The sequence below is a fragment of the Mobula birostris genome, chromosome 3, assembly GCF_030028105.1.
Source record: "Mobula birostris isolate sMobBir1 chromosome 3, sMobBir1.hap1, whole genome shotgun sequence".
NCBI classification, from domain to species: Eukaryota; Metazoa; Chordata; class Chondrichthyes; order Myliobatiformes; family Myliobatidae; genus Mobula; species Mobula birostris.
In genome coordinates this window covers 193,951,942-193,975,388 of record NC_092372.1, presented here as the reverse complement: position 1 = coordinate 193,975,388, position 23,447 = coordinate 193,951,942, and the positions used below count along the sequence as shown (strand labels likewise).

Genomic DNA, 23,447 nt, shown 5'->3' with positions numbered 1-23,447 from the left:
CTCACTGGATATTTTTTCCTTTTTTTTTTGCACCATTCTCTGTAAACTCTAGAGATTGTGTGCGTGAAATTCCCAGGAGATCAGCGTTTTCTGAAATACTCAAACCACACTGTCTGGCACCAGATTCACTTGGATCACATTTCTTTCCCTTACTGATGTGTGGTCTGAGCAACAACTGAACTTGTTGACCATGTTTGTTTCTTTTTATGCATTGAGTTGCTGTCAAATGATTGGCTGATTTGCATTAGCAAGCAGGTGTACAGGTGTACCTAATAAAATAGTCACAGAGTGTGTCTGTAGCAAGCATGACTTGCTAATAGCTGGTAATTTGTTGCTTGCTCAGGTGTTCTTCAAAAATCTCATTTTGAAGGAATTGTTTAAGGAATAAATTTGTAAACCCAGAATTATGTTAATCTACTTAGCACACCCACTATAACAGGTGTGCTGGAAGCCAAACCACCAAGGAATATATTGCCTCTTTAAACACAAGCTGCGTTTAAGGTTTATTTACATAATTAACTTTCAATGTATGGTATAAACAGGATATATTTTGAGGACCCATAAGGCATGGCCTTTATCCTACTGTGAATCTGAGCAGGTAACTGAATCTCTAAACCCTGTGAATCCTGCAATGATGTTTAATATTTCTGTTTGTTTTAATTATAAGAGCAAGTGTGAGGTGATGTAGTTGAAAACAACCTCAGAACAAAATATGATTTTTAGAAACATTGTTCAAATACTCCTAGTTATCTATATGAAGAATTGTTTCATAATACCCTGTTATCAAACGTAATCCCTTGTCACTTTGTCAGACTTTTCATCTGTAGGTAACCTGATGTTTGTGTGAATTTTCCAGTCAGTTTTCGACATACATTACAGCCCATGTCTTTGATCTCACACATGTGGTCATTATTCACTTGAGTCCTTACATTAAGTGATATATTTGTTTTGCTCTCCATATTTGCTGTTTGAACATTTAAGTGTTTCCAGCATTTCCTGTTTTTTCGATTTCTAGCATTCACAGTTTAACTTCCAATCCAAATTAATTCCCCCTTTCTTTGTTTGAGTTGTCAGTTGTTTTCAGCTAGGGCTGTCTTAGTGAGGTGAACTAACTGCATTGATCAGGGATAGAACTTGATGTCTTGTTGATCTATAAAGTTCTGCTACCCACTGCTTTAAATTATCTTGAGTCATGAGTCTTAGATATAGACATGTGGGAACATGTTCTTGTATTAGCAGTAGATGTAGTTTCCTTGAAATCATCTTTTGTTAGGTAGGAAGTAGATTGGAAGAATAACTGACGTCAATTATTAACATTTTATTCATATTTATGAACTGAAAAAATGTATCAGCGTGATTTCCTCTTGAAGGAGGGTAACAAATGGGCAAGAAGGAGCTCCTTTGGAAGAGGAATATAATTTGCAAGGTGCAACTGGTGACATAAATAACAAGCCAGGAACATGTTCAGTGAGTGATCTATGTTGACCAGACATTCTGTTAGGAGAGGTTGTGAGGAACTTGCTTCAATACTGCAGTTATTAATGTTAAGTTCCATTTAGAAACAAATCATGTTGAACATCACTACTTTAAGATGCCCTAAATGAAGTTTTTATAACATGGCTGTTAGGTATCAGTTAGAAATTGTTGCAGAATGCACAACAGCAGGAAAAGTGATGTACCAAATTGGTCTGATATGCTCTTGGACTCCTACCAGGTAGTCAGCTTGGCAAAGTGTGTGGAATGCTGAGTATTGATGGCTGAAGTCACCCCTGTTGCAGAGTTCATGTTTCTTGTATGTTTAGATTAGAATTTGAGTGAAACACTACCTGAGGAGACTTTCATTTCTCCAAACCAAGTTATGTTGCACTATCGTGTCTGATCTAATCTTAAATGAACTAGATAGCACACCTGGGTCAAAAATGTCAAAGTTGCTGGTGAACGCAGCAGGTCAGCCAACATCTGTAGGAAGAGGTACAGTCGACGTTTCAGGCCGAGACCCTTCGTCAGGGCTAACGTTAGTCCTCGGCCCGAAACGTCGACTGTACCTCTTCCTATAGATGCTGCCTGGCCTGCTGCGTTCACCAGCAACTTTGATGCGTGTTGCTTGAATTTCCAGCATCTGCAGAATTCCTCATGTTTGCATGGGTCAAAAATGTTTTATGTTTCTCCAAATTTCTGTCAGTGGAATTTGTCCTAATCTAGCAATTTCTTTTCATTTTCTCAGCAATAGTTTAGTTAGATATCATTTTAATGTTGCAGATCTAATCGTCAGGTTATGTCCAGGATTTGAAGTTCAGTTATGGCCTCTGGTGTTGCCTGATGTGTGTTTAGGAAAGTGGTGAAATTCAGCCATGCGTCACTGGCTCTACAGTGGAATTCATTGCCTAATTTTCAAGTATGGAATTGTATATGAAAATTTATTTGATTTTCTGTTGGCAAAGGAGATGGCTATTCTTTGTCATCATTTTATCATCGCAGGTTGTCCATCACCAGATGATTGTTGCTCAGTTATGCCATTTCAGCACTGCGCCTGACGGCAGATTTGTGCTGATCAGTGGCGTTGGCACCATTTTTTGTTATCTCTGCAATATGATAAGATGTAAGAGTACCACTTCCAGAGGAACTTTAGTTGGACATAGAAGAATCTTACTCTTCGAGAAAATGTGTCGACTCAGTTTTGGCTGAGGTTGTAGCAATTACTCATCACTGTTTTCTAATGGTATCTAAATTCTTGAATTGTATTCACAGCCAAGGAACAAATATTGATGAATGAAGATCCAAATGGCTGTTTTAAAGAAATTAGTGAAGCGTCTGCAAAGAAAGAAATGGTGTTTCAGGTAAGTAACGGAAGTAAATTTGGTTTATTTAAATATAGTTTCCTCTCGTTTCTCCTATGGTTTTACTAAAAAATATTAAAATTACCAGTGAGCCAGGACACAAAAAAAAAAGCCTAATAAAACTTGTAATAAAATTGAAGCAAGTTGCACTGCCAATTTTATTTATTTTTTCTGTATGTGATTGTCAATGAAGGACTATAATTATCTACACCTTTTGTTCTTTGGGTTGACTGAGCAGTTGATAGATGTGCCCCTTATGATTCACAAGATTTTGGAAACAAAGTCCTCTGTAGGACATGAGCACTGGACAACAATTTTTTTTGAAAGTGTTGCTTCCTCAGAATCTTTTTTTGGTTATGCTAGACCACGTGATGCTGAACACAAATATAATTTCAGACTGCATGTATCATGTGGTACCTTGAAGAAACAAGACATTATCTTTTATTGAATATAATGTGTTTAATTGCATTATGGTACTGGTGCTTTGCAATAGTTCAACAAACCTAAAAATGTTTTGTAGAAGATTTTCATTTGTGCTGAGTATCTGATGCTTCTCACTCCAGTATTGATGGATTTCAGTTGCCCATATATCCATTTCTCTATGACTGCAATGTCCTGGTGCAACCTTTCGCAATGCTTGTCGCTGAAAGCACCAAGGTTTGCAGGGAAGAAGTCCAGATGGGAATGCAAAAAATGAATTTTGAGTGACATGTTGCAGTTCATGGTTTTGTCTGCTTGAAGCATGTTGTCAAGCTGCACATAGTTTAGTGCTCTGTAGTTGCCAAGAAAATTTTCAGCAACATCCTTAAATGACTTCCAGGCGATTTTCTCCAGACCCACTAGAAGTTCTTCGAATTGCCTTTCATTGATGACTGATTTGATTTATGGACCCACAAAAATGAATTCCTTGATGTTGACACCAGATATTCTGATTTGAATTGAAATAACAAATACAGGCGATTTTAAAAAATGGTGCTGATAGGTAAATTTCATGGTGATTTTCATGATCAGCTTCCCAAAATCTCTAAGATACACCCAACGGTATTAAAGAAGGAAAATCTTTTGTTGTCCGGTGTAATCTAAACTGGCCATTGCAGTACTATGGGGTGTTGCATTGTTAGAGCAACATTCATTGCTTTCCAAAATCACATTTCAATATCCTTTTCACCACCTCCTTCTCCTTCTCCTTCTCTTCATTTTTGCACTAAGACTACCTTTTTATCCCATTCTGTTACCTGGTTGTTATGGTGCTGGATCTCCAAATTAATAAATAGATGGATGGATAGATTGTTAAATTGCTTTCCCTTTTTTTTTGAAGTGGTCAGGTAATACTGAATTAAACACGATAATAAGAATAGGTGTCCATTCAAGAACTTGCCCCTGCCCCTGCTTCCTTTTTGATGTGTCTGTATTATTTCTTCTGACCAGAAATCATAAATTTGGGAAAAATATTTAATTCCAAAAATTTCTGTCTTGATACAGGATGTAAAGCCAATGCTTCATGTTGAAGATATTGCAAGAGAATCTGATCAAAGAGGAATTCTTCAAAATGATATCAAGTCAGTATTAGTTTTAAACATTGAAATCTGTAAACATTAAGAGCAAGACAGTCAAAAATTAAATTTAGAGCAGATTTGCTTAATTCTTTACTTTCAATGCTAATGTTGTTGTTGCTTTTTTTTCCTGTAAAGACATTAGCAATTTATATGGTGCTCCAGTCTACGTTGTGTGCGTTGCTTATCTAAAGAAGGCTGTAGTGAGCATTTGAGCACAGTAACTGGCAACTAAGCTTGACCTCGTCCTTGGATAGTATCAGAAGTACAGTTTCAGTTGTTGTTTGACAGCACTTAGTGGCAAGCATACCAAATTGATTTTTCCTTTCTCTTCTAATGTTGACCTTGCTCTCGTATGAATTAGCGAGTGAGAGAGCAGGGCCGTTTCTGGGAGGGGGCCATTTGAAAAGTTCAAGTCTCATTGGGAGTGAGTTTCATTTGCGCCAATAAAAAGAAACAAACCTTAAGCAGAGTAGTCATTATGGGAACAGCCATTGTTCGAGTGGGCCTGTGTTAGTGGTCAGGCTTTGGCTCAACAGGCTTAGGTAAGAACACGCTGAGACTCAAGGTAAGTATCTAGTAAATGCTTTTTTTGCTCTTTCTTTGTCTATTAGTACATTTCTAGTGCAATAAGAATTGGTCCAGAATTAGTGATATAAGAGCATAAAATATAGGAGCAGAATTAGGCCATTTGGCCCATCAAGTCTGCTCCACCATTTCATTATGGTGATCCATTTTTCCCCTCAGCCCCAACCTGCCTTCCCCCTGTATCAATCAAGAATCTATCAACCTCTGCCTTAAATATACGTAAAGAATTGGACTCTACAGCTGATTCCATAGATTCACCACTCTCTGGCTAAAGAAATTCTTCCTAATCTCTGTTCTAAAAGGACACCCGTCTATTCTGAGGCTGTGTCCTCTGTCTTAGACGCTCCCACAATAGGAAACAGCCTTTCCACATCTACTAAATCAAAGCTTTTCACCATTCAATAGGTTTCAATTAGGTCACCCCTCGTTCTTCTAAATTCCAGTGAATACAAGCCCAGAGGCATCAAATGCTCTTCATATGACAAGCGATTTAGTTCTGGAATCACTTGTGAACCTCCTTTTGAACCCTTTCCAGTTTCAGCACATCCTTTCTAAGATAAGGCGCCCAAAACTGCACATAATACTCCAAGTGAGGCTTCAGCAGTGCTTTACAAAGTCTCAACAGTACATTCTTGTTTTTATATTCTCATCCTCTTGAAATGAATGCTAACATCGCACTTGGCTTCCTCACCATGGACCCAACTTGCAAATTAACCTTTGGGGAATCCTGTGCAAGGACTCCCAAATCTCTTTGCACCTCAAACTTTTGTTTTATCTCTCCACTTAGAAAACAGTCAACCTTTTTCTTCCACAGAAGTGCATGAACATACACTTCTCGACAATGTATTCCATCAGCCACTTCTTTGCCCATTCTCCTAATCTGTGTAATTCTTTCTGTAGCCTATTTCCTCAAAACTACTTGCCTCTCCACCTATCTTCATATTGTCTGCAAACTTTGCAACAAAGCTATCAATTGCATCATCCAAATCATTGACGTACAATGTAAAAAGAATCAGTCGCACCACAGAACCCCTGTGGAAAACCAGTGGTCACCAGCAGCCAACCGAAAAGGCTTCCTTTATTCCCACTGTTTGCCTCCTGCCAATCAGCCACTGTTTTATCCATGCTAGAATACTTCCTGTAATATCGTGGACTTGTAGCTTGCTAAGCAGCCTCATTTGTGGCACCTTGTTAAAGGTCTTATGAAAATCTAAGTACACGATATCAATAAATTTTCCTTTGTTTATCCTGCTTGTTGTTTCTTCAAAGAACTCCAACAGATTTGTCAGGCAAGATTTTCCCTTGAGGAAACCATGCTGACTACAGCCTATTTTATCATGTGCCTCCAAGTACCCTGAGACCTTGTCCTTGATAATCAACTCCAACATCTTCCCAAGCACTGAGATCAGACTAATGGGCCTATAATTCCCTTTCTTCTGCCTTTCTCCCTTCTTGAAGAGTCAAGTGACATTTGCAATCTCCTAGTCTTCTGGAACCATTCTAGAATCTAATGATTCTTGAAAAATCATTACTAATGCCCCCTAATCTCTACAGCCACTTCTTTCAGAACCCTGGGGTGTGCACCATCTGGTCCAGGTGACTTATCTACCTTCAGACCTTTCAGTTTCCTAAATGCCTTCTCTGTAGTAATGGTAACTTCACACACTTCATGACCCCTGACACCCAGAGTTTCCACCATACTGCGTGTTGTCCACTGTAAAGAGTGATACAAAATACTTACTTAGTTCATCCACCTTTGACTTGTCCCTCATTACTACCTCTACAGCATCGTTTTCCAACGGTTTGATACCCACTCTTGCCTCTCTTATACACTTGATGCATCTGAAGAAACTTTTGGTACCCTCCTTAATGTAATTGGCTAACTTACTGAAGTGGCTTCTTAAGTTGCTATTTGTTGGTATTTAAAAGCTTCCCAATCCCCTAATTTCTTACTAATTTTTGCTCAATTATATGTCCTCTGTGTTGGTCTAGTATACATCCAGTGGATCTGACCTTACACATCATGAAGACCCTAAGAGTGCTTGGTCCTGGCTCACCTCCAACCCCTGGTCAGATAAGCACTTAATCTCCTGCATTTTGTCTACCAGGAGCACATTGGAGTCAATGATGCTGTCATTTACCTGCTGAACAGAGCCAACTCCTATTTGGATAAGCAGGGCAGCACTGTGAGGATCATGGTTTTTGATTTATCAAGTGCCTTCAATACCATGCAGCTCTCATTGCTGGGAGAAAAGTTTGTTCAATGCAGATTGGCACTTCCATTGTATCCTGGACAATGGACTACCTGACTGACAGACCACAGTTTGTACAGCTCCAGAGCTGTGCGTCAGACATGGCTATAGGCGGCACTGGGGCCCCATGGGACTGTATTGGCTCCCTTCCTGTATACCTCAGACTTTAGATACAACACTGAGTCATGTCATGTGCAGAAATTCTCTGATGACTCAGCAATAGTTGGGTGTATAATGTGAGGATGGGAGGATGAATACAGGGCCCTGGTGGAGGACTTTGTCAAATGGTGCAAGCTGAATCATCTGCAGCTCAACATCAGTAAGACAAAGGAGATGGTGATGGACTTTAGGAAGACTAAGCCTGCTCTGCTCCCTGTTACTATTGATGGTGAGGACGTGGATGTAGTGAGGTCCTACTAGTACCTCGGGTTGCACCTGGATGACACACCTGAATGGAGCACCAACACTGTTGCTGTGTACAAGAATGCCCAGAGTCGTCTCTACTTCCAGAGGAGACTGAGGTCCTTTGGAGTATGTGTACCTCTCTTTCACATGTTCTACCAGTCTGTTGTCACCAGTACGATCTTGCTGGGGCAATGGCATCAAAACAGATAATGCCAACAGGCTCAATAAACTGATTAGAAAGACTGGCTCTGTTATAGGAGTCAAACTGGACACACTGGAGGCTGTGGTAGAACAAAGGACCCTACGGAAAATCCTGGCAATTCTGGACAATGTTTCTCACCCTCTGCATGCCACTTTGGCTGAACAGAGGAGCACTTTTAGTAACAGACTAAGACAACTGTGCTGGTCCAAAGAGCGCTATACAAAGTCATTCTTACCCTCGGCCATTAGGCCCTATAATGAGTCAATCTATAGCTGGGGAAGTGATGACCTCCTCCTTTTAAACTGTTGGTAACTTATTTTTTTATTCTTTCTTACTTCTCTTCTAGTATTTGTATATCTGTGCACTTGATTACAGTGACACTTTAATTTCCTTTGGGAACAATAAAATATCTATCCATCTCTTTTTGACTTTTATGTTGCTTTAACTTTTGTTAGCCATGGTTGTATCATCTTGCCTTTAGAATATTTCTTCTTTGGGATGTATATATCCTGTGCCTCTGCATCCAGCACATAATTCTCCGTAACTACTGCAATCTCCAATGGGATCTCACCACCAAGCATATCATTCTCTCTCTCCCACTTCTCACTTTCCCTACGGATCGCTCCCAATGCGACTCACTTTTCCATTCATCCTTCCCTATCGATCTCCCTCCTGGTACTTATCTTTGCATGCGGAGCCTGCACCTCCTCCCTTACTACCATTCAGGGCCTAAAAAGTCCATCCAGGTGAGTTGACACTTCACCTCTGAGTCTGTTGGGGTCATCTGTACCTAGTGCTCCCTGTGCAGCCTCCTGTATATCACTGAGACCTGATGTAGATCGGGAGACTGCGTTGCCGAGTACCTACCCCCCCCCCCCCCCCCCATCTGCCAGAAGAAGCGGGATGTCCCGGTGCCTGCCCACTTCAGTTCTGCTTCCCGTTCCCACTTGACATGTCAGTCCATGTCCTCCTGTACTGCCACAATGAGGCCATACTCAGGTAGGAGGAGCAACACTTTGTATTCCATCTGGGTAGCCTCCAACCCCATGGCATGAACGTCAATTTTTGAAGCTTCCGGTAATTGCCTCCTCCCCTCCCCTCTTCATCATTCCCATTCTTATTTCCCTCTCTCACCCTAACTACCTGTCCATCACCTCCCTCTGGTGCTCCTCTCCCTTCCATTTCTTCCACAATCTTCTACCCTCACCTATCGGATTTCCCCTTCTCTGGCCCTTTATCTCTTTCACCTATTAGCTTCCCAGTTCTCTTCTTCACCACTCCCCCTCTCCCAGTTTCACCGATTACTTGCAACCTTGTACTTGTTTCTCCTGTCCCTATACCTTTTTGCTCTTCTTATCTTTTTTTCCAGTCCTGATGAAGGCTTTCGTGCCAAAACATCGACTGTTTATTCTTTTCCATAGATGCTGCCTGGCCTACTGAGTTCCTCCAGCATTTTGTGTGTGTTGCTTGGATTTCCAGCATCTGCACATTTTCACTTCTTGGTGTTCCACAGGGGTTGTTGTTGGGACCGTTTCTTATCACGTTAATGTCAGTGATTTGGGTGACAGAATTGATGGCTTTGTGGCCAAGTTTGCGGATGATACGAAGGTGGGTGGAGAGGTAGGCAATGTTGAGGAAGCAGGGAGTCTGCGAAAGAACATAGGTTGGGAGAATGGACAAAAAAAAGTGGCAGAAAGCTGAATATTCTATAGGGAAGTGTATGTTGTACACTTTTGTTGAAGAAATAAAGGTGTAGACTATTTCCTAAACAGGGAGAAAATTCAAGAACAGAGGTGCGATGGGGCCTTGGAAGTCCTCGTGCAGGGTTCCCTAAATGTTAATGAAAGGAAGGCAAGTGCAATGTTAGCATTCATTTTGAGAGGACTAGAATATAAAAGAAAGGATGTGATGCTGAGGCTTTATAAAGGATTGGTCAAACTACACTTGGGAGTATTGTGAGCAGCCTTAGGCCCCTTATCTGAGCAAGGATATGCCAGCATTGGAGAGAATACTGAGGAGGTTTACGAGTATGATTCTGGGAACAAAAGGGTTAAAATATGAGGAACTTTTGATGGCTCTGGGCTTGTACTCATTGGGGTTTAGAAGAATGAGGAAGAAATCTCATTAAAACCTGTTGAATATTGGAAGTCCTTGATAGAGTGGATGTGGAGAGGATGTTTCCTTTAGTTGGGGAGTCCAGGACCAGAGACCACAGCCTCAGAATAGAGGGCATTCGTTTAGAACGGTGATGATGAGAAATTTCTTAACCAGCGGGTAGTAAATTTGTGGAATTTATTGCCAGAGGTGGCTGTGGAGACCAAGTCATTGGATTTATTTAAAGTGGAGCTTTGTAGACTGTTGATTATTAAGTGTGTCAAAGATTATGAGGAGAAGACTGCAGGATGGGGATAAGAGGGGTAATAAATCAGCCATGGTGGCATGGTGAAGCAGACTTAATAGGCCAAATGGACTAATTCTGTTCCTATGTCTTATGGTCTTATGTATGCTAACTCATAACTAAGTTTTGGCTGTCTCTTTATCTTGGACATCTTGTGGAATTTCTAAAGTCGTAGACAATGCTTGAGAAAAGAGAAAACAAAGATGGAAACATTTCTGAAATACAGAGTGAATTGCACATTCTTGACATCTGCATTCCAGATAGAAGGAATGTTTACAGTAATAATTACAGGGACAAGCTGAGCTTTCAGAAAGCACTTTAAAAGTTGGTATATGGAAAGTTTGTCTAGTACCTTCGACTCTATTTGTTTATTGTAGAAAATTTAGCGGTAATTTGACTGATTTGATTAACATGACACAGTTTAATCTGTTTTTTACCAGTAACTATTTTGACTTGTTAATTATTTTTTTAATTAATGTATACTCTTCATTTCAATAACTTTGATACAGATGTTCATAAGGGAATATGTGTTTAGTCATTATAAACCAGCTCTGAGACAGTTGAATGCTCATGTGTCTGGATTGTTATTCATAATCTCTTTCCCTGCAGGAGATTGTGATTTCCTGTAATATGACATCATTTCAGGTTCACTGACAATACCGATGTAGGTTGTACATAAATAGAAACATTCTTATGAGCATTACAATTATCACAGTGAGTCACCCCAGTCAAATTTCCTCATTTTGTTTGTTCAAATAAAAGGATCTTTAGCCAATAAAAATCTTTTTTAGCTTTTCATTTTATTGTTCGCCTAAAACACTCATGTCTAACAGTAATTTATTCTTGCTAGTATGTGTTGCAGATGAATTAATGTGAATTCAAGTCTGTAACCATTTTGTACACTGTTGTCTATCCAGAGCAGACTGGATGATCTGTTATCGTCCAACAGATTATAGTTTTCTACAGGTAATTGTGACATTTGTAAAACTGTACCAGAGAGATTATTGCCTTTCTGACAGCCTCTGTCAGAAATAATTTCCAGATTTCAAGCTGGTGCCTATCTTCCGACTTCTCTAACTTGAGGAGTCCTGTCAGGAGTTAACCAATCGTATTGATTGAGATCACAGATGATTGCAAGATCTCCAACCCTGTCAGTCCAAAGGAAAAGGAAGAATTTTGGCCAGCAACAAATGCTGAATTTCTGCCTTGTTTGCTCAAATCCAGATTATTAAATGTATGACTAAATAAAAACAGTGGGCTTAATAGTAATGCGGAGAACACTACTGTATATTTTCACTATTCCCCAGTGTGACTTTATACTAACTTAAAGTTGCTGGATTTATCCCTCTCCCTTTCTGTAAATGTAAATGCAGTCTTCTGGCACCACCCATCCTTTCAGTCTGGTGATGCAAAAGAAAAAAAAGGTTATATTGGGGTTTTTCTTTTTTTAAAATTTGTGACCTTTTGTTAAACTCTGAATCTTTTTCGAGTTCATTTCCTGTAATTCATTACTAGACCATGGTCTGTTCTAAAGGCTATGAAAAAGTTACATCACTTTAACAGCAACATACCCCAGGAGTAATTTTCTTCAATAAGTCTATTGACAATCAGGATTTGTAATGATGGAATTTAAAAACAAAATTAGGATTTGCATATTCCTGCCAAGTTCATATTTGTCCTTGATTAAGTGGTGGAAGTAACTAACTCGGTGTGCTAAGGTGTTTCAGTATTAAAACGGGGCAATTGTTGTGACCATTCCAAGTCAGGATCATGTACGACTTGGAGGGTCAAAATGCAGATTATAGTATTGCCACTCACTTCTTGCCCTTGTCCTCTTTGGTGATGAAGACTGCAGATTTGAGATATGCGGTTGCAGTTGCCCAAATAAGCATGTGAAGTGTACTCTGTAATGTATGAAGTCACCTTGCTCTGGTAGACTGAGTGAACGTTAAGGGTAGGACACTCATCCAGGTAGATGGAGAGTACTCCATCACACTACTGATTAGTGCCTTGTAGATGGTGGAAAGTCTTTGTGATGCCAGGATTTGCCTGCGACAGGAAAGCCAGCCACTGTATTTCCCAATCTTGGTCAGTTTAGTTTCTGGTTAGTGATGACACCCACTTTTGATGCGTTCACAGTGATGATAATGCCATTCAATGTCAAGGGTAGATAGTTGGAACAATATGTGGGAGATGGACATTGCCAAGCATATTTTTGCCATTTATGAGTCCATGCCTGAATTTTGTCTAGTTCTAATTATATACAAATATGTTTTGTTTATTTGCTGAGGAGTTTTGAATGAAATTGAAGAGTGCAATTTTCAGGCAACATTTCCACTTCTGATCTAGTGAAATTTGGAGGGTTATTAATTAAGCAGTCGTAGATAGTTGGGACATTGAAGCCCATTATATTCTTTGCCTTTGCTTTATTCATTACTTCTGCCAAGTGTTGTTAAGCATAAAGAAACACAGATTAAGACAGTATGTGATAACCTGGAGTCAACATTTAAATCTCCATTTGGCATTTGGAAATTATGATCTGTCAACGAAAGTCAGCACAAATTAGTGGCATAAATATCAAGTCTGAACAACTTGAGTTGTTTGACTAAGTTAACTGACAATGGTGCTGTTAACATTGTATACTTGTAGCCTGTTTTGCAGGTAGTTCATAGTCATACTTTATTGATCCCGGGGGAAATTGGTTTTTGTTACAGTTGCACCATAAATAATAAATAGTAATAGAACCATAAATAGTTAGATAGTAGTATGTAAATTATGCCAGTAAATTATGAAATAAGTCCAGGACCAGCCTATTGGCTTAGGGTGTCTGACCCTCCAAGGGAGGAGTTGTAAAGTTTGATGGCCACAGGCAGGAATGACTTCCTATGACGCTCTGTGCTGCATCTCGGTGAAATGAATCTCTGGCTGAATGTACTCCTGTGCCCACCCAGTACATTATGTAGTGGATGGGAAACATTGACCAAGATGGCATGCAATTTAGACAGCATCCTCTTTTCAGACACCACCGTGAGAGAGTCCAGTTCCATCCCCACAACATCACTGGCCTTACAGATGAGTTTGTTGATTCTGTTGGTGTCTGCTACCCTCAGCCTGCTGCCCCAGCACACAACAGCAAACATGATAGCACTGGCCACCACAGACTCGTAGAACATCCTCAGCATCGTCTGGCAGATGTTAAAGGACCTCAGTCTCCTCATGAAATAGAGACGGCTCTGACCCTTCTTGTAGACAGCTTCAGTGTTCTTTGACCAGTCCAGTTTATTGTCAATTCATATCCCCAGGTATTTGTAATCCTCCACCATGTCCACACTGACCCCCTGGATAGAAACAGGGATCACTGGTAAATTTCAAAGTAAAAAGGTTTTCAAAGTAAATTTTATTATTTATTATCAAAGTACATAAATGTCACCATATACAACCCTAAGATTCATTTTCTTGTTTGCAAACTCAGTGAATCTATGGAATAGTAACTAAAACAGGATCAGTAAAAGATCAACCAGAGTGCAGAAGACAACTAACTGCGTAAATTGAAATATAAATAAATAGCAATAAATAAAATAGTATGAGATAATGACATAAAGAGTCCTTAAAAGTGAGATCAGTGGTTGTGGGAACATTTCAATGATTGGTAAAGTGACTGATGGTTAAGGGGTAATAACTGTTTTTGAACCTGAGGTTCTTGTACTATTTACCTGATGGCGGCAGCGGGAAGAGAGCATCATCTGGGTGGTGGGGATATCTGATGAAGGATGCTGCTTTCCTCCGACAGCATTTCATGTAGATGTGCTCAATGGTTGGGAGGGCTTTACCCATAGTGTGCTGGTCTGAATCCACTACCTTTTTTAGGAACACACATAAAAATTGCTGCTGAACACATCAGGCCAGGCAACATCTATAGGAAGCGGTACAGTTGACGTTTTGGGCTGAGACCCTTCGTCAGGACTAACGGAAAGAAGAGATAGTAAGAGATTTGAAAGTGGGAGGGGGACCCGACTCAGGCTGGGAGACCGTTTCGCTGAACACCTACGCTCTGTCCGCCAGAGAACGCAGAATCTCCCAGTGGCCATACATTTTAATTCCACGTCCCATTCTCATTCTGATATGTCTGTCCACGGCCGCCTCTACTGTCAAGATGAAGCCACACTCAGGTTGGAGGAACAACACCTTATATTCCCTCTGGGTAGCCTCCAACCTGATGGCATGAACATTGATTTTTCTAACTTCCGTTAATACCCCACCTCCCCTTCGTACCCCATCTGTTATTTATTTGTCTTTTATTATTATTAATTCTTTTTCTCTTTCTCCTTTTTCTCCCTCTGTCCCTCTCACTATACTCCTTGCCCATCCTCTGGGCTTCCCCCCTCCCCTTTTCTTTCTCCCTAGGCCTCCTGTCCATCCCATGATCCTCTTGTATCCCCTTTGCCAATCACCTGTCCAGCTCTTGGCTCCATCCCTTCCCCCTCCTGCCTTCTCCCATCATTTTGGATCTCCCCCTCCCCCTCCCACTTTCAAATCTCTTACTATCTCTTCTTTCAGTTAGTCCTGACGAAGGGTCTCAGCCCGAAACGTCAACTGTACCTCTTCCTATAGATGCTGCCTGGCCTGCTGCGTTCACCAGCAGTTTTTATGTGTGTTGCTTGAAATTCCAGCATCTGCAGATTTCCTCGTGTTGACCTTTTGTAGGAATTTCCATTCAAAGGCATTCGTGTTTCCATACTAGTTTATGATGTGGCCAATAAATACACTCCACTACACATCTGTAGAAGTTTGTCGAAGTTCTTTCTAGATATCATGCCAAATCTTCACGGACTCCTAATGAAATAGAGGTGCTGCCGTGCTTTCTTCACAATTGCACTTATTTGCTCAGTCCAGGACAGGTCCTCTGAAATAGTAACACACAGGAATTTAAAGTTGCAAACCCTCAGCACTTCTAATCCTTCTATGAGGACTAGCTCATGGATCTCTGGTTTCCCTCTCCTGAAGTCTACAATCAGTTCCTTGGTCTTGCTGATACAGAGTGAGAGGTTGTTGTTATGACACCACTCTGCCAGATTTTCAGTCTCCCTCCTGTATGCTGATTCAGCCCCCAACAGTGAATATGGTATTGGAGCTGTGCTTAGCCACATAATCATTGGCGCAAGGTGAGTAGAGCAGGGGGCTAAGCATATAGCCTTGTGGTGCACCTGTGCTGATGGACATCACGGAAGAGATGTTGTAGAACTCACTGAATCTACAAGTGAGGAAATCCAGGATCCAATTGCCACAAGTCTTGTTTTCACAGACTACAGAAGTTAAACCCCACCTGGTCAACTAAATGTTTTTCTTGTGTAGTCTGGTAACTTCTGTGCTGTTCATGTTATCTTTTATCATATCTGGAATATGATAACATTTGTATCAAATCAGTGTAGGTGTTTGAAGTTGATGGGAGACTGACTAGATTTTATTCCTTGGTTGGACTCCTGCATTGATAACCTTCTTTGTTCTTGTTTTGTATATCGTTTTTTCTTGTTTGGTTGAGTCTCCATTCCCTGAAAGTCTGCATGGACATTATTTGGGTTACTGCACTATTCCTTGTACATATTACTGAAACAGCAAGAGAGGGGCGAGGGAAATAAATCCTTGTAAATTGCAGCATGCACATTGAATGTTAATTACATCAGTGTCCCAACTGTAGATGGGCAATGACTTTAGTCTCCCTTATATACTCAGCAATTCACCATTCACTCAGCTTTTCACTTTAATTCAACCCATCTAAAAAAAGATGCCGATCTGACCCTTTTGTAAAAAGTTGCAAATTAAATCAGTTCATTCACACTCTGAAAACTGTTACCTTGGCATAGCAGCTGCTTTTTTCTGTTTACATTTCTCATTTGTGATTCAGAATTCTACTCAGTAAACTGATAACTCAAAGTAGCTAAATCTTTTCTCCTGTATGTGCTACTTGTTTACACAGGATGCATTTTTGTGACAGTTGTATTGTGCATGTGTCTGAAGTCTGGGACTGCCAAACCAAATGAGAAAATTCAGAAATAGGAGATGTGGGAGCTTTGTAACAACTGTTGCAGAAAGCCTCAATGACATTATGCCTGTGTTTGGCATAACTGTCTGGATTGACTTGCATGCTGTGCATATGTAAGCAGTTAATCTGAATTCTGTTCACTTCCATGTAAACATTTGCCTATTGAAATAACCTTGTAAATAGTTGTGAGATTGCTAGGTTTTTATCAATTACTTGGAGCATATTAATTCAGAAAGTTCATTCTCTGTTTACACAGAGCTAAAAATAAATGGTTTCTGTTTTATAAAGATGCACTGCCAGATGAAAAAATCAGAAGAGTTATATTAAAAATGGTAGGAACTTGAGACTTAGTTTTACGTCTGGGTGAGAACCTGTATGAACTTGACTTCCAATGGGGCCCTGCCAGTTGTAATCCCTGGGCCTCCTCAGACCTGACTGTTCAGATCAGACTCAGTCTGAGCAAGATAAGAATTAAGTGGAAGTTGATGGGCCTTGAATAGTGGATGGCAGAGAGCCCTGTTCAGTCCTGAAGAAAAAAAATAGATCATTCCACTTGGGAAGTGTTGGTTCAGTTTTTGATGTGTATTCCACAGCCCCCAGTTACAACAGGCTTCCTTTCTTGAGTGCCATTTGTGACCTGGACCGTTTGTAAGTCAGAAGTAAACAAAAGCAGTGTGTGGAAGGGGATCACTGAAACAGCTGTGACAGGAGAGCGAGCAGGTGCGGCAAGAGCGGCTGCCAGTCGGCCAAAGATTCAGTGAGCGTCTGCTTAGCGTTTCCAGCACCAATTGTTGCAGCTTTTTGGGGGAGGGTAGCAGTTGGTTGGGGAAAGAAAGCGCTTGACAATGCCCAATTCACACTATTGTGGGCCCAAAGGGTGTGCTCCTGTGCTGCACTGTTCTGTGTTCACACCTGTCCTAAATTGCTTGCAGCTGGGAAATCCATCCCCATCTCATTCCCCATTCTCTCAAGAACTGTAATTTGGGTAGGACCTGTATATGATAGAGGGAGGAGGGAAATCCAGGCATGCATAGTCCAATTGTTTTCTTGTGGGGCAAGTCTCACCACAAATGATAAAATGTAATTTAAAACTTGATGTGGTCTTTATGTTTAAGGAAGCAAAAGTTAAGTTTCAGCTATATAGAGGCCTGATCAGACCCCATCCAACACACTGCTTAGAGGGGCAATTTAACTGAGATGCCTCAAAATTCTGCTTAAAATATAGATAGAGAGCAATTTTATCCTTTGGAAATCTGAAACATAGCATGCAGTCTAAAATTCCAGCCCATATAAGACCATAAGACATAGGAACAGAATTAAGCAATTTGGCCTATCCAGTCTGCTCTGCCATTCCATTACAGCTGATTGATTATCCTTCAACCCTTTTCTCCTACCTTCTCCCCGTAACCTTTGATGCTGTTATTAATCAAGAACCTATAAACATGCACTTTAAATATACGCAGTGACTTGGCCTCCACAGCTGATTGTGGCAATGAATTTCGCAGATTCACCACTCTGGCTAAAGAAATTCCTCCTCATCTCCATTCTAAATGGATATCCCTCTATTCTGAGGCTGTGTCCTCTGGTCCTCCGGCCCTACATTCCCCTACTATAGGAAATATCCTTTCCACATCCATATTTTCTAGGCCTTTATATATTCGATAGGTTTCATTGATTTCCCCCCCTCCATTCTTCTAAACTCGAGCGAGTACAGGCACAGAGCCATCAAACGCTACTCATACATTAACAGCTTCATTCCTGGAATCATCCTCATGAACCTACTCTGGACCCTTTCCAATGCCAACAAATCTTTCTTAGATAAGGGGCCCAAAAACTGCTCACAGTTCTCCAAATGAAGTCTCATCAGTGCCTTATAAAGCCCCAGTATTGCACCTTTATTCTTATACTCTTGTCCTGAAATGAATGCTAACATTTCATTTGCCTTCCTTACCACCAGCTCAGCCTGCTGCAAGTTGACCTTTAGGGAATCCTGCACAAGGAATCCCAAACAACAGGAATTCTGCAGATGCTGGAAATCCAAGCAACACACATAAAAGTTGCTGGTGAACACAGCAGGCCAGGCAGCATCTCTAGGAAGAGGTGCAGTCGACGTTTCAGGCCGAGACCCTTTGTCAGGGCATGACGAAGGGTCTCGGCCTGAAACGTCGACTGCACCTCTTCCTAGAGATGCTGCCTGGCCTGCTGCGTTCACCAACAACTTTTATGTGTGTTGCAAGGAATCCCAAGTCCCTTTGCACTTTTGATTTTTGATTTTTCTCTAAACCTTTCTTATCCATAAATCTTTCGAGGTGTCTTTTAAACATTTTGTAATACCACTAGTCACTGGCCTCTAATCAGAAAAAAAAACACCTCAACCCTCTGATTTCCAAGTCAGAATAGTCCACCAAACTGTCATTTTCGTAGGGCTAAATGCATACTCACTGCTTTAGCCTTTGAGTGCAGAATGTAATGCAACAAAATTATGATATTTTTAAAAAGGGAATGTTCTGGTTTGTCAGTGTAGAAAGGTACAGAAATATACAGGCAAATAAATGAGTTCTGGTTTTGTAGCTGTAATAAAAAGGCATGTGTGTTTTTAGCCAACCTTGCATGAAAATTTAAGCTGAGATTTGATTTTTTTTTTGATTACCTTTTAAGTAATTGCCTGTTCGGCAACCTTGCATTTTCACTCTGCTCTTTCTTGCGAGTCAATATGATTGACATTTTAAAATTTATTGCCAAATAAAGTTTACACCTTTGCAAGAGGGTTCTTTGAAGCCATGCCTGACTTCAGAAACAAAATCAGAATCAAGTTTATTCTCACCGGCGTGTGACGCGAAATTTGTTAACTTAGCAGCAGCAGTTCAATGCAATATGTAATCTAGCAGAGAAAAAAAATAATAACAAATAAAAATTTAAAAATAAGCAGGTAAATCAATTACATATATTGAATAAAGCAACACACATCAAAGTTGCTGGTGAACGCAGCAGGCCAGGCAGCATCTCTAGGAAGAGGTGCAGTCGACGTTTCAGGCCGAGACCCTTCGTCAGGACTAACTGAAGGAAGAGTGAGTAAGGGATTTGAAAGTTGGAGGGGGAGATCCAAAATGATAGAAGACAGGAGCGGGAGGGATGGAGCCAAGAGCTGGACAGGTGATAGGCAAAAGGGGATACGAGAGGATCATGGGACAGGAGGTCCGGGAAGAAAGACAAGGAGGGGGGGGCCCAGAGGATGGGCAAGAGGTATATTCAGAGGGACAGAGGGAGAAAAAGGAGAGTGAGAGAAAGAATGTGTACATAAAAATAAGTAACAGATGGGGTACAAGGGGGAGGTGGGGCCTAGCGGAAGTTAGAGAAGTCGATGTTCATGCCATCAGGTTGGAGGCTACCCAGACGGAATAGAAGGTGTTGTTCTTCCAACCTGAGTGTGGCTTCATCTTTACAGTGGAGGAGGCCGTGGATAGACATGTCAGAATGGGAATGGGATGTGGAATTAAAATGTGTGGCCACTGGGAGATCCTGCTTTCTCTGGCGGACAGAGCGTAGATGTTCAGCAAAGCGGTCTCCCAGTCTGCGTCGGGTCTCGCCAATATATAAAAGGCCACATCGGGAGCACCGGACACAGTATATCGCAGTATATATTGAATAGATTTTTTTTAAATGCAAAAACAGAAATTCTGAATATTTTTTTAAAAAAGTGAGCTGGTGTCCAAAGATTCAATGTCCATTTAGGAATCGGATGACAGAGGGGAAGAAGCTGTTCCTGAATCGCCGAGTGTGTGCCTTCAGGCTTCTGTACCTCCTACCTGATGGTAACAGTGAGAAAAGGGCATGCCCTGGGTACTGGAGGTCATTAATAATGGAAGCTGCCTTTCTGAGACACCACTCCCTGAAGGTGTCCTGGTTACTTTGTAGGCTAGTACACGAGATGGGGCTGACCAGATTTACAATCTTCTGCAGCTTCTTTTGGTCCTGTGCAGTAGCCCCCGCCATACCAGACAGTGATGCAGCCTGTCAGAATGCTCTTTACGGTACAACTGCAGAAGTTTCTGAGTGTGTTTGTTGACATACCAAATCTCTTCAAACTCCTAATGAAGTATAGCTGCTGCCTAGTCTTCTTTATAACTACATCGATATGTTGGAACCAGGTTAGATCCTCAGAGATCTTGATACCCAGGAACTTGAAGCTACTCACTCTCTCCACTTCTGATCCCTCTATGAGGATTGGTATGTGTTCCTTCGTCTTACCCTTCCTGAGGTCCACAATCAGCTCTTTCGTCTTACTGACGTTGAGTGCCAGGTTGTTACTGCGGCACCACTCCACTGGTTGGCATATCTGACTCCTGCACGCCCTCTCATCACCACCTGAGATTCTACTAACAATGGTTGTATCGACAGCAAATTTACAGGAAGTAATGTCTTACAAACCCTGCCAGAGTTGCCGTGCATCCACTGTCGCCTTCAACCTCATTTGAAATTGTCTCTTCGCCCTTGAAATAGCTCTTCGCAAATCATAGCAACACACATCAAAGTTGCTGGTGAACGCAGCAGGCCAGGCAGCATCTGTAGGAAGAGGTGCAGTCGACGTTTCAGGCCGAGACCCTTCGTCAGGACAGTAGTCTTGAATTGTTGCTTGAATTTCCAGCATCTGCAGAATTCCTGTTCTTCGCAAATCATACCTGGTTTTCTGGTGCAGGCCTGGGCTGCCAGACTTGAATGCCACAGATCTGGCCTTCAGCAGACGACGCACCTCCTGGTTCATCCACGGCTTTTGGTTTGGGAATGTACAGCAAGTCTTTGTGGGCACACACTCATCCACACAGGTTTTAATGAAGTTGGTAACAACTGCAGCATACTCATCCAGGTTTGAAATTGAATCCCTGAATACAGTCCAGTCTACCGATTGGAATGGAGTACAGAATTTGGGTTTTCAATTAGCTTTTCTTGCATGACTAATTGCATGCCATTTACAGTTGAGTCTGATCAATGATCAAACATCACCTCAATAGCTAGAGACGATATGCATACAGACTGAGTTGGAAGATACAAAGCATTCACTCAATTCTTTTTCGGTCCAACCCATAATTTAAAATAGTGGAAGGGAAACGTAAAGAGTAATAAACCTATTCCATTTGATAAACTGGTTATTAATGATATTAGGCAGTTAAAGGGACGAAGTCACATCTATCCTCAGTGATGCCAGAATGCCACATGTGATTGCTCAGCAAATATCTTCTGCCTGAAGAATGAAGCAATGATCCATCTTGGTTTCCTGAGGCCTTATCCATCACAGAAGTCAACCTTCAGCCAAGACAATTCATTGCATATAATATTAAAAAAACAGGTTGGATATTGCAAAGGCTGAGGATCCAGTTGAGGGTGTGGACAATGGGATTCCGCAACTAATTACAGTAATGTAGAACAGTACTGCACAGGAACAGGCCCACCATGTTTTGCTAAACAAATTAGTAATCAAATATCCAGCTAAACTAATCCCTTCTGCCTACAAAATGTACATATCTTTCCATTTCCTGCATATCCAAGTATCTAAGAGCCTCTTGAACAGCTCTATCGTATTTGCCTCCACTCCATCCCTTGTAGCATATTCTAGATACCCACCACACTCAGTGCATATAAAAAAAATTGTAATTACCCCACACACCTCCTTTGAGCCTACCCCATCTCCCCTTAAATGCATTGCCTCTGGTATTCGACATTCCAACTTGGGAAAAAGATGCTGGCTGTCAATTCTATCTGTGCCTCTCATAATCTTTTAAACTTCTGTCGGGTCTCCCCTCATCCTCAGCTATTCCAGAGAAAGCAACCCAAGTTTGTCCAGCCTCTCCTTATAGCATATGCCCTCCACTCTAATTCAGGCTGCAACCTGGTATATTTCCTGTTCGCCCTCTCCAAAGCCTTGATATCACCTCATGTAATGAGATGACCAGAATGAATACAATGGCCCCAGATGCAGCCTAACTAGAGTTTTATAAAGCTGCAGCATAACTTCCTGACTGCTGAACACAGTTCCTCGACTAATAAAGGCAAATATGTTATCTGTCTTCCTTACTACCCTATCAACCTACATAGCCAGTTTCAGGGAGCTAAAGAACTTGGACCCCAAAATCCCCCTGCTAGAATCATCTCTTGCTTAAGCAAGGACCTGGACCCGTTGTAATTTGCCTATTACTGCAATAGATCATCAGTGGATGCGATCTCATTGGTTCTGCATGCAGCCTTGGATCACCTGGACAATACTAAATCTTACGCCAGGCTGCTCATCATTGACTACAGCTCAGCATTTAACACAATCATTCCAATAGTACTGATCAAAAAGCTCTAAAACCAGGGCCTCTGCAACTGGATCCTCGACTTCCTTACTGGAAGACCATCGTCTGTGCGGATTGGACATAACATCTCCACCTTGCTGGTAATCAACACTGGCGTGCCTCAGACACGTGTACATAGTCCACTGCTCTACTCTGTCTCTTCCTTCATGACTGTGTGGTTAGGCACAGCTCAAATGCCATCTATAAATGGCTGAAGACACAGCTGTTGTTGGCAGAATTTCAGATGGTGATGAGGTGTACAAAAGTCGCAGCAACAACCTTGCATTCAGCATCAGTAAGACCAAAGAATTAATAGTAGACCAGAAAGAGTAAGACAAGGGTACCCCTACACCAGTTCTCATCAAGGGAACAGTATTGGAAACGGTGAGCAATTTCAAATTCCTGGGTGTCAACATCTCCGAGGATCCATCCTAGGCCCAGCAAATCGATGCAGTTACAAAGATGCCAAGGGTATTTCGTTAGTTTGAAGAGATTTGGTATATCACCAAAGACATTCATAAATTTTACAGATATACCGTGGAGAGCATTCTAACTGGCTACATCACTGTCTGGTATGGGGGGGTGGGGGGTGGGAGTTTCTGCTCAGGATCAAAATAAGCTTCAGAAAGTTGTGAACTCAGTCAGCTCCATCATGGGCACTAGCCTCCCAAGCATCCAGGACATTTTCAAGGAGCAATGCCTTGAAAAGGCAGCATCCATCATTAAGGACCCCTGTTACCCAGGACATGCCTTCTCATTGCTTCCATTAGAGAGGAGGTACCAGGGCCTGAAGGCACACTAAACAATTCAGCAATAGCTTCTTCTCCTCTGCTGTCAGATTTC

The 23,447-nt window shown here is 41.3% G+C and overlaps 1 protein-coding gene across 4 annotated transcripts in view; it reads left to right on the top strand.

Moving 5' to 3' along the window:
- znf438 (zinc finger protein 438) overlaps nucleotides 1–23,447 on the top strand; it is a 266,265-nt gene that overhangs the window by 165,745 nt on the left and 77,073 nt on the right. For 3 of the 4 annotated variants that reach the window (XR_011885493.1, XM_072253953.1, XM_072253955.1), the window contains exons 2-3: nucleotides 2,749–2,837; nucleotides 4,320–4,396. The exons of the other annotated variant lie outside the window; for it this stretch is intronic. Coding sequence is in view for 2 of the 3 variants with exons in the window: in XM_072253953.1 (XP_072110054.1) it covers nucleotides 2,749–2,837; nucleotides 4,320–4,396 (166 nt within the window). In the remaining variant the exon portion in view is untranslated. The remainder of the gene's footprint in view (nucleotides 1–2,748; nucleotides 2,838–4,319; nucleotides 4,397–23,447) is intronic. 4 annotated transcript variants of the gene reach the window in all.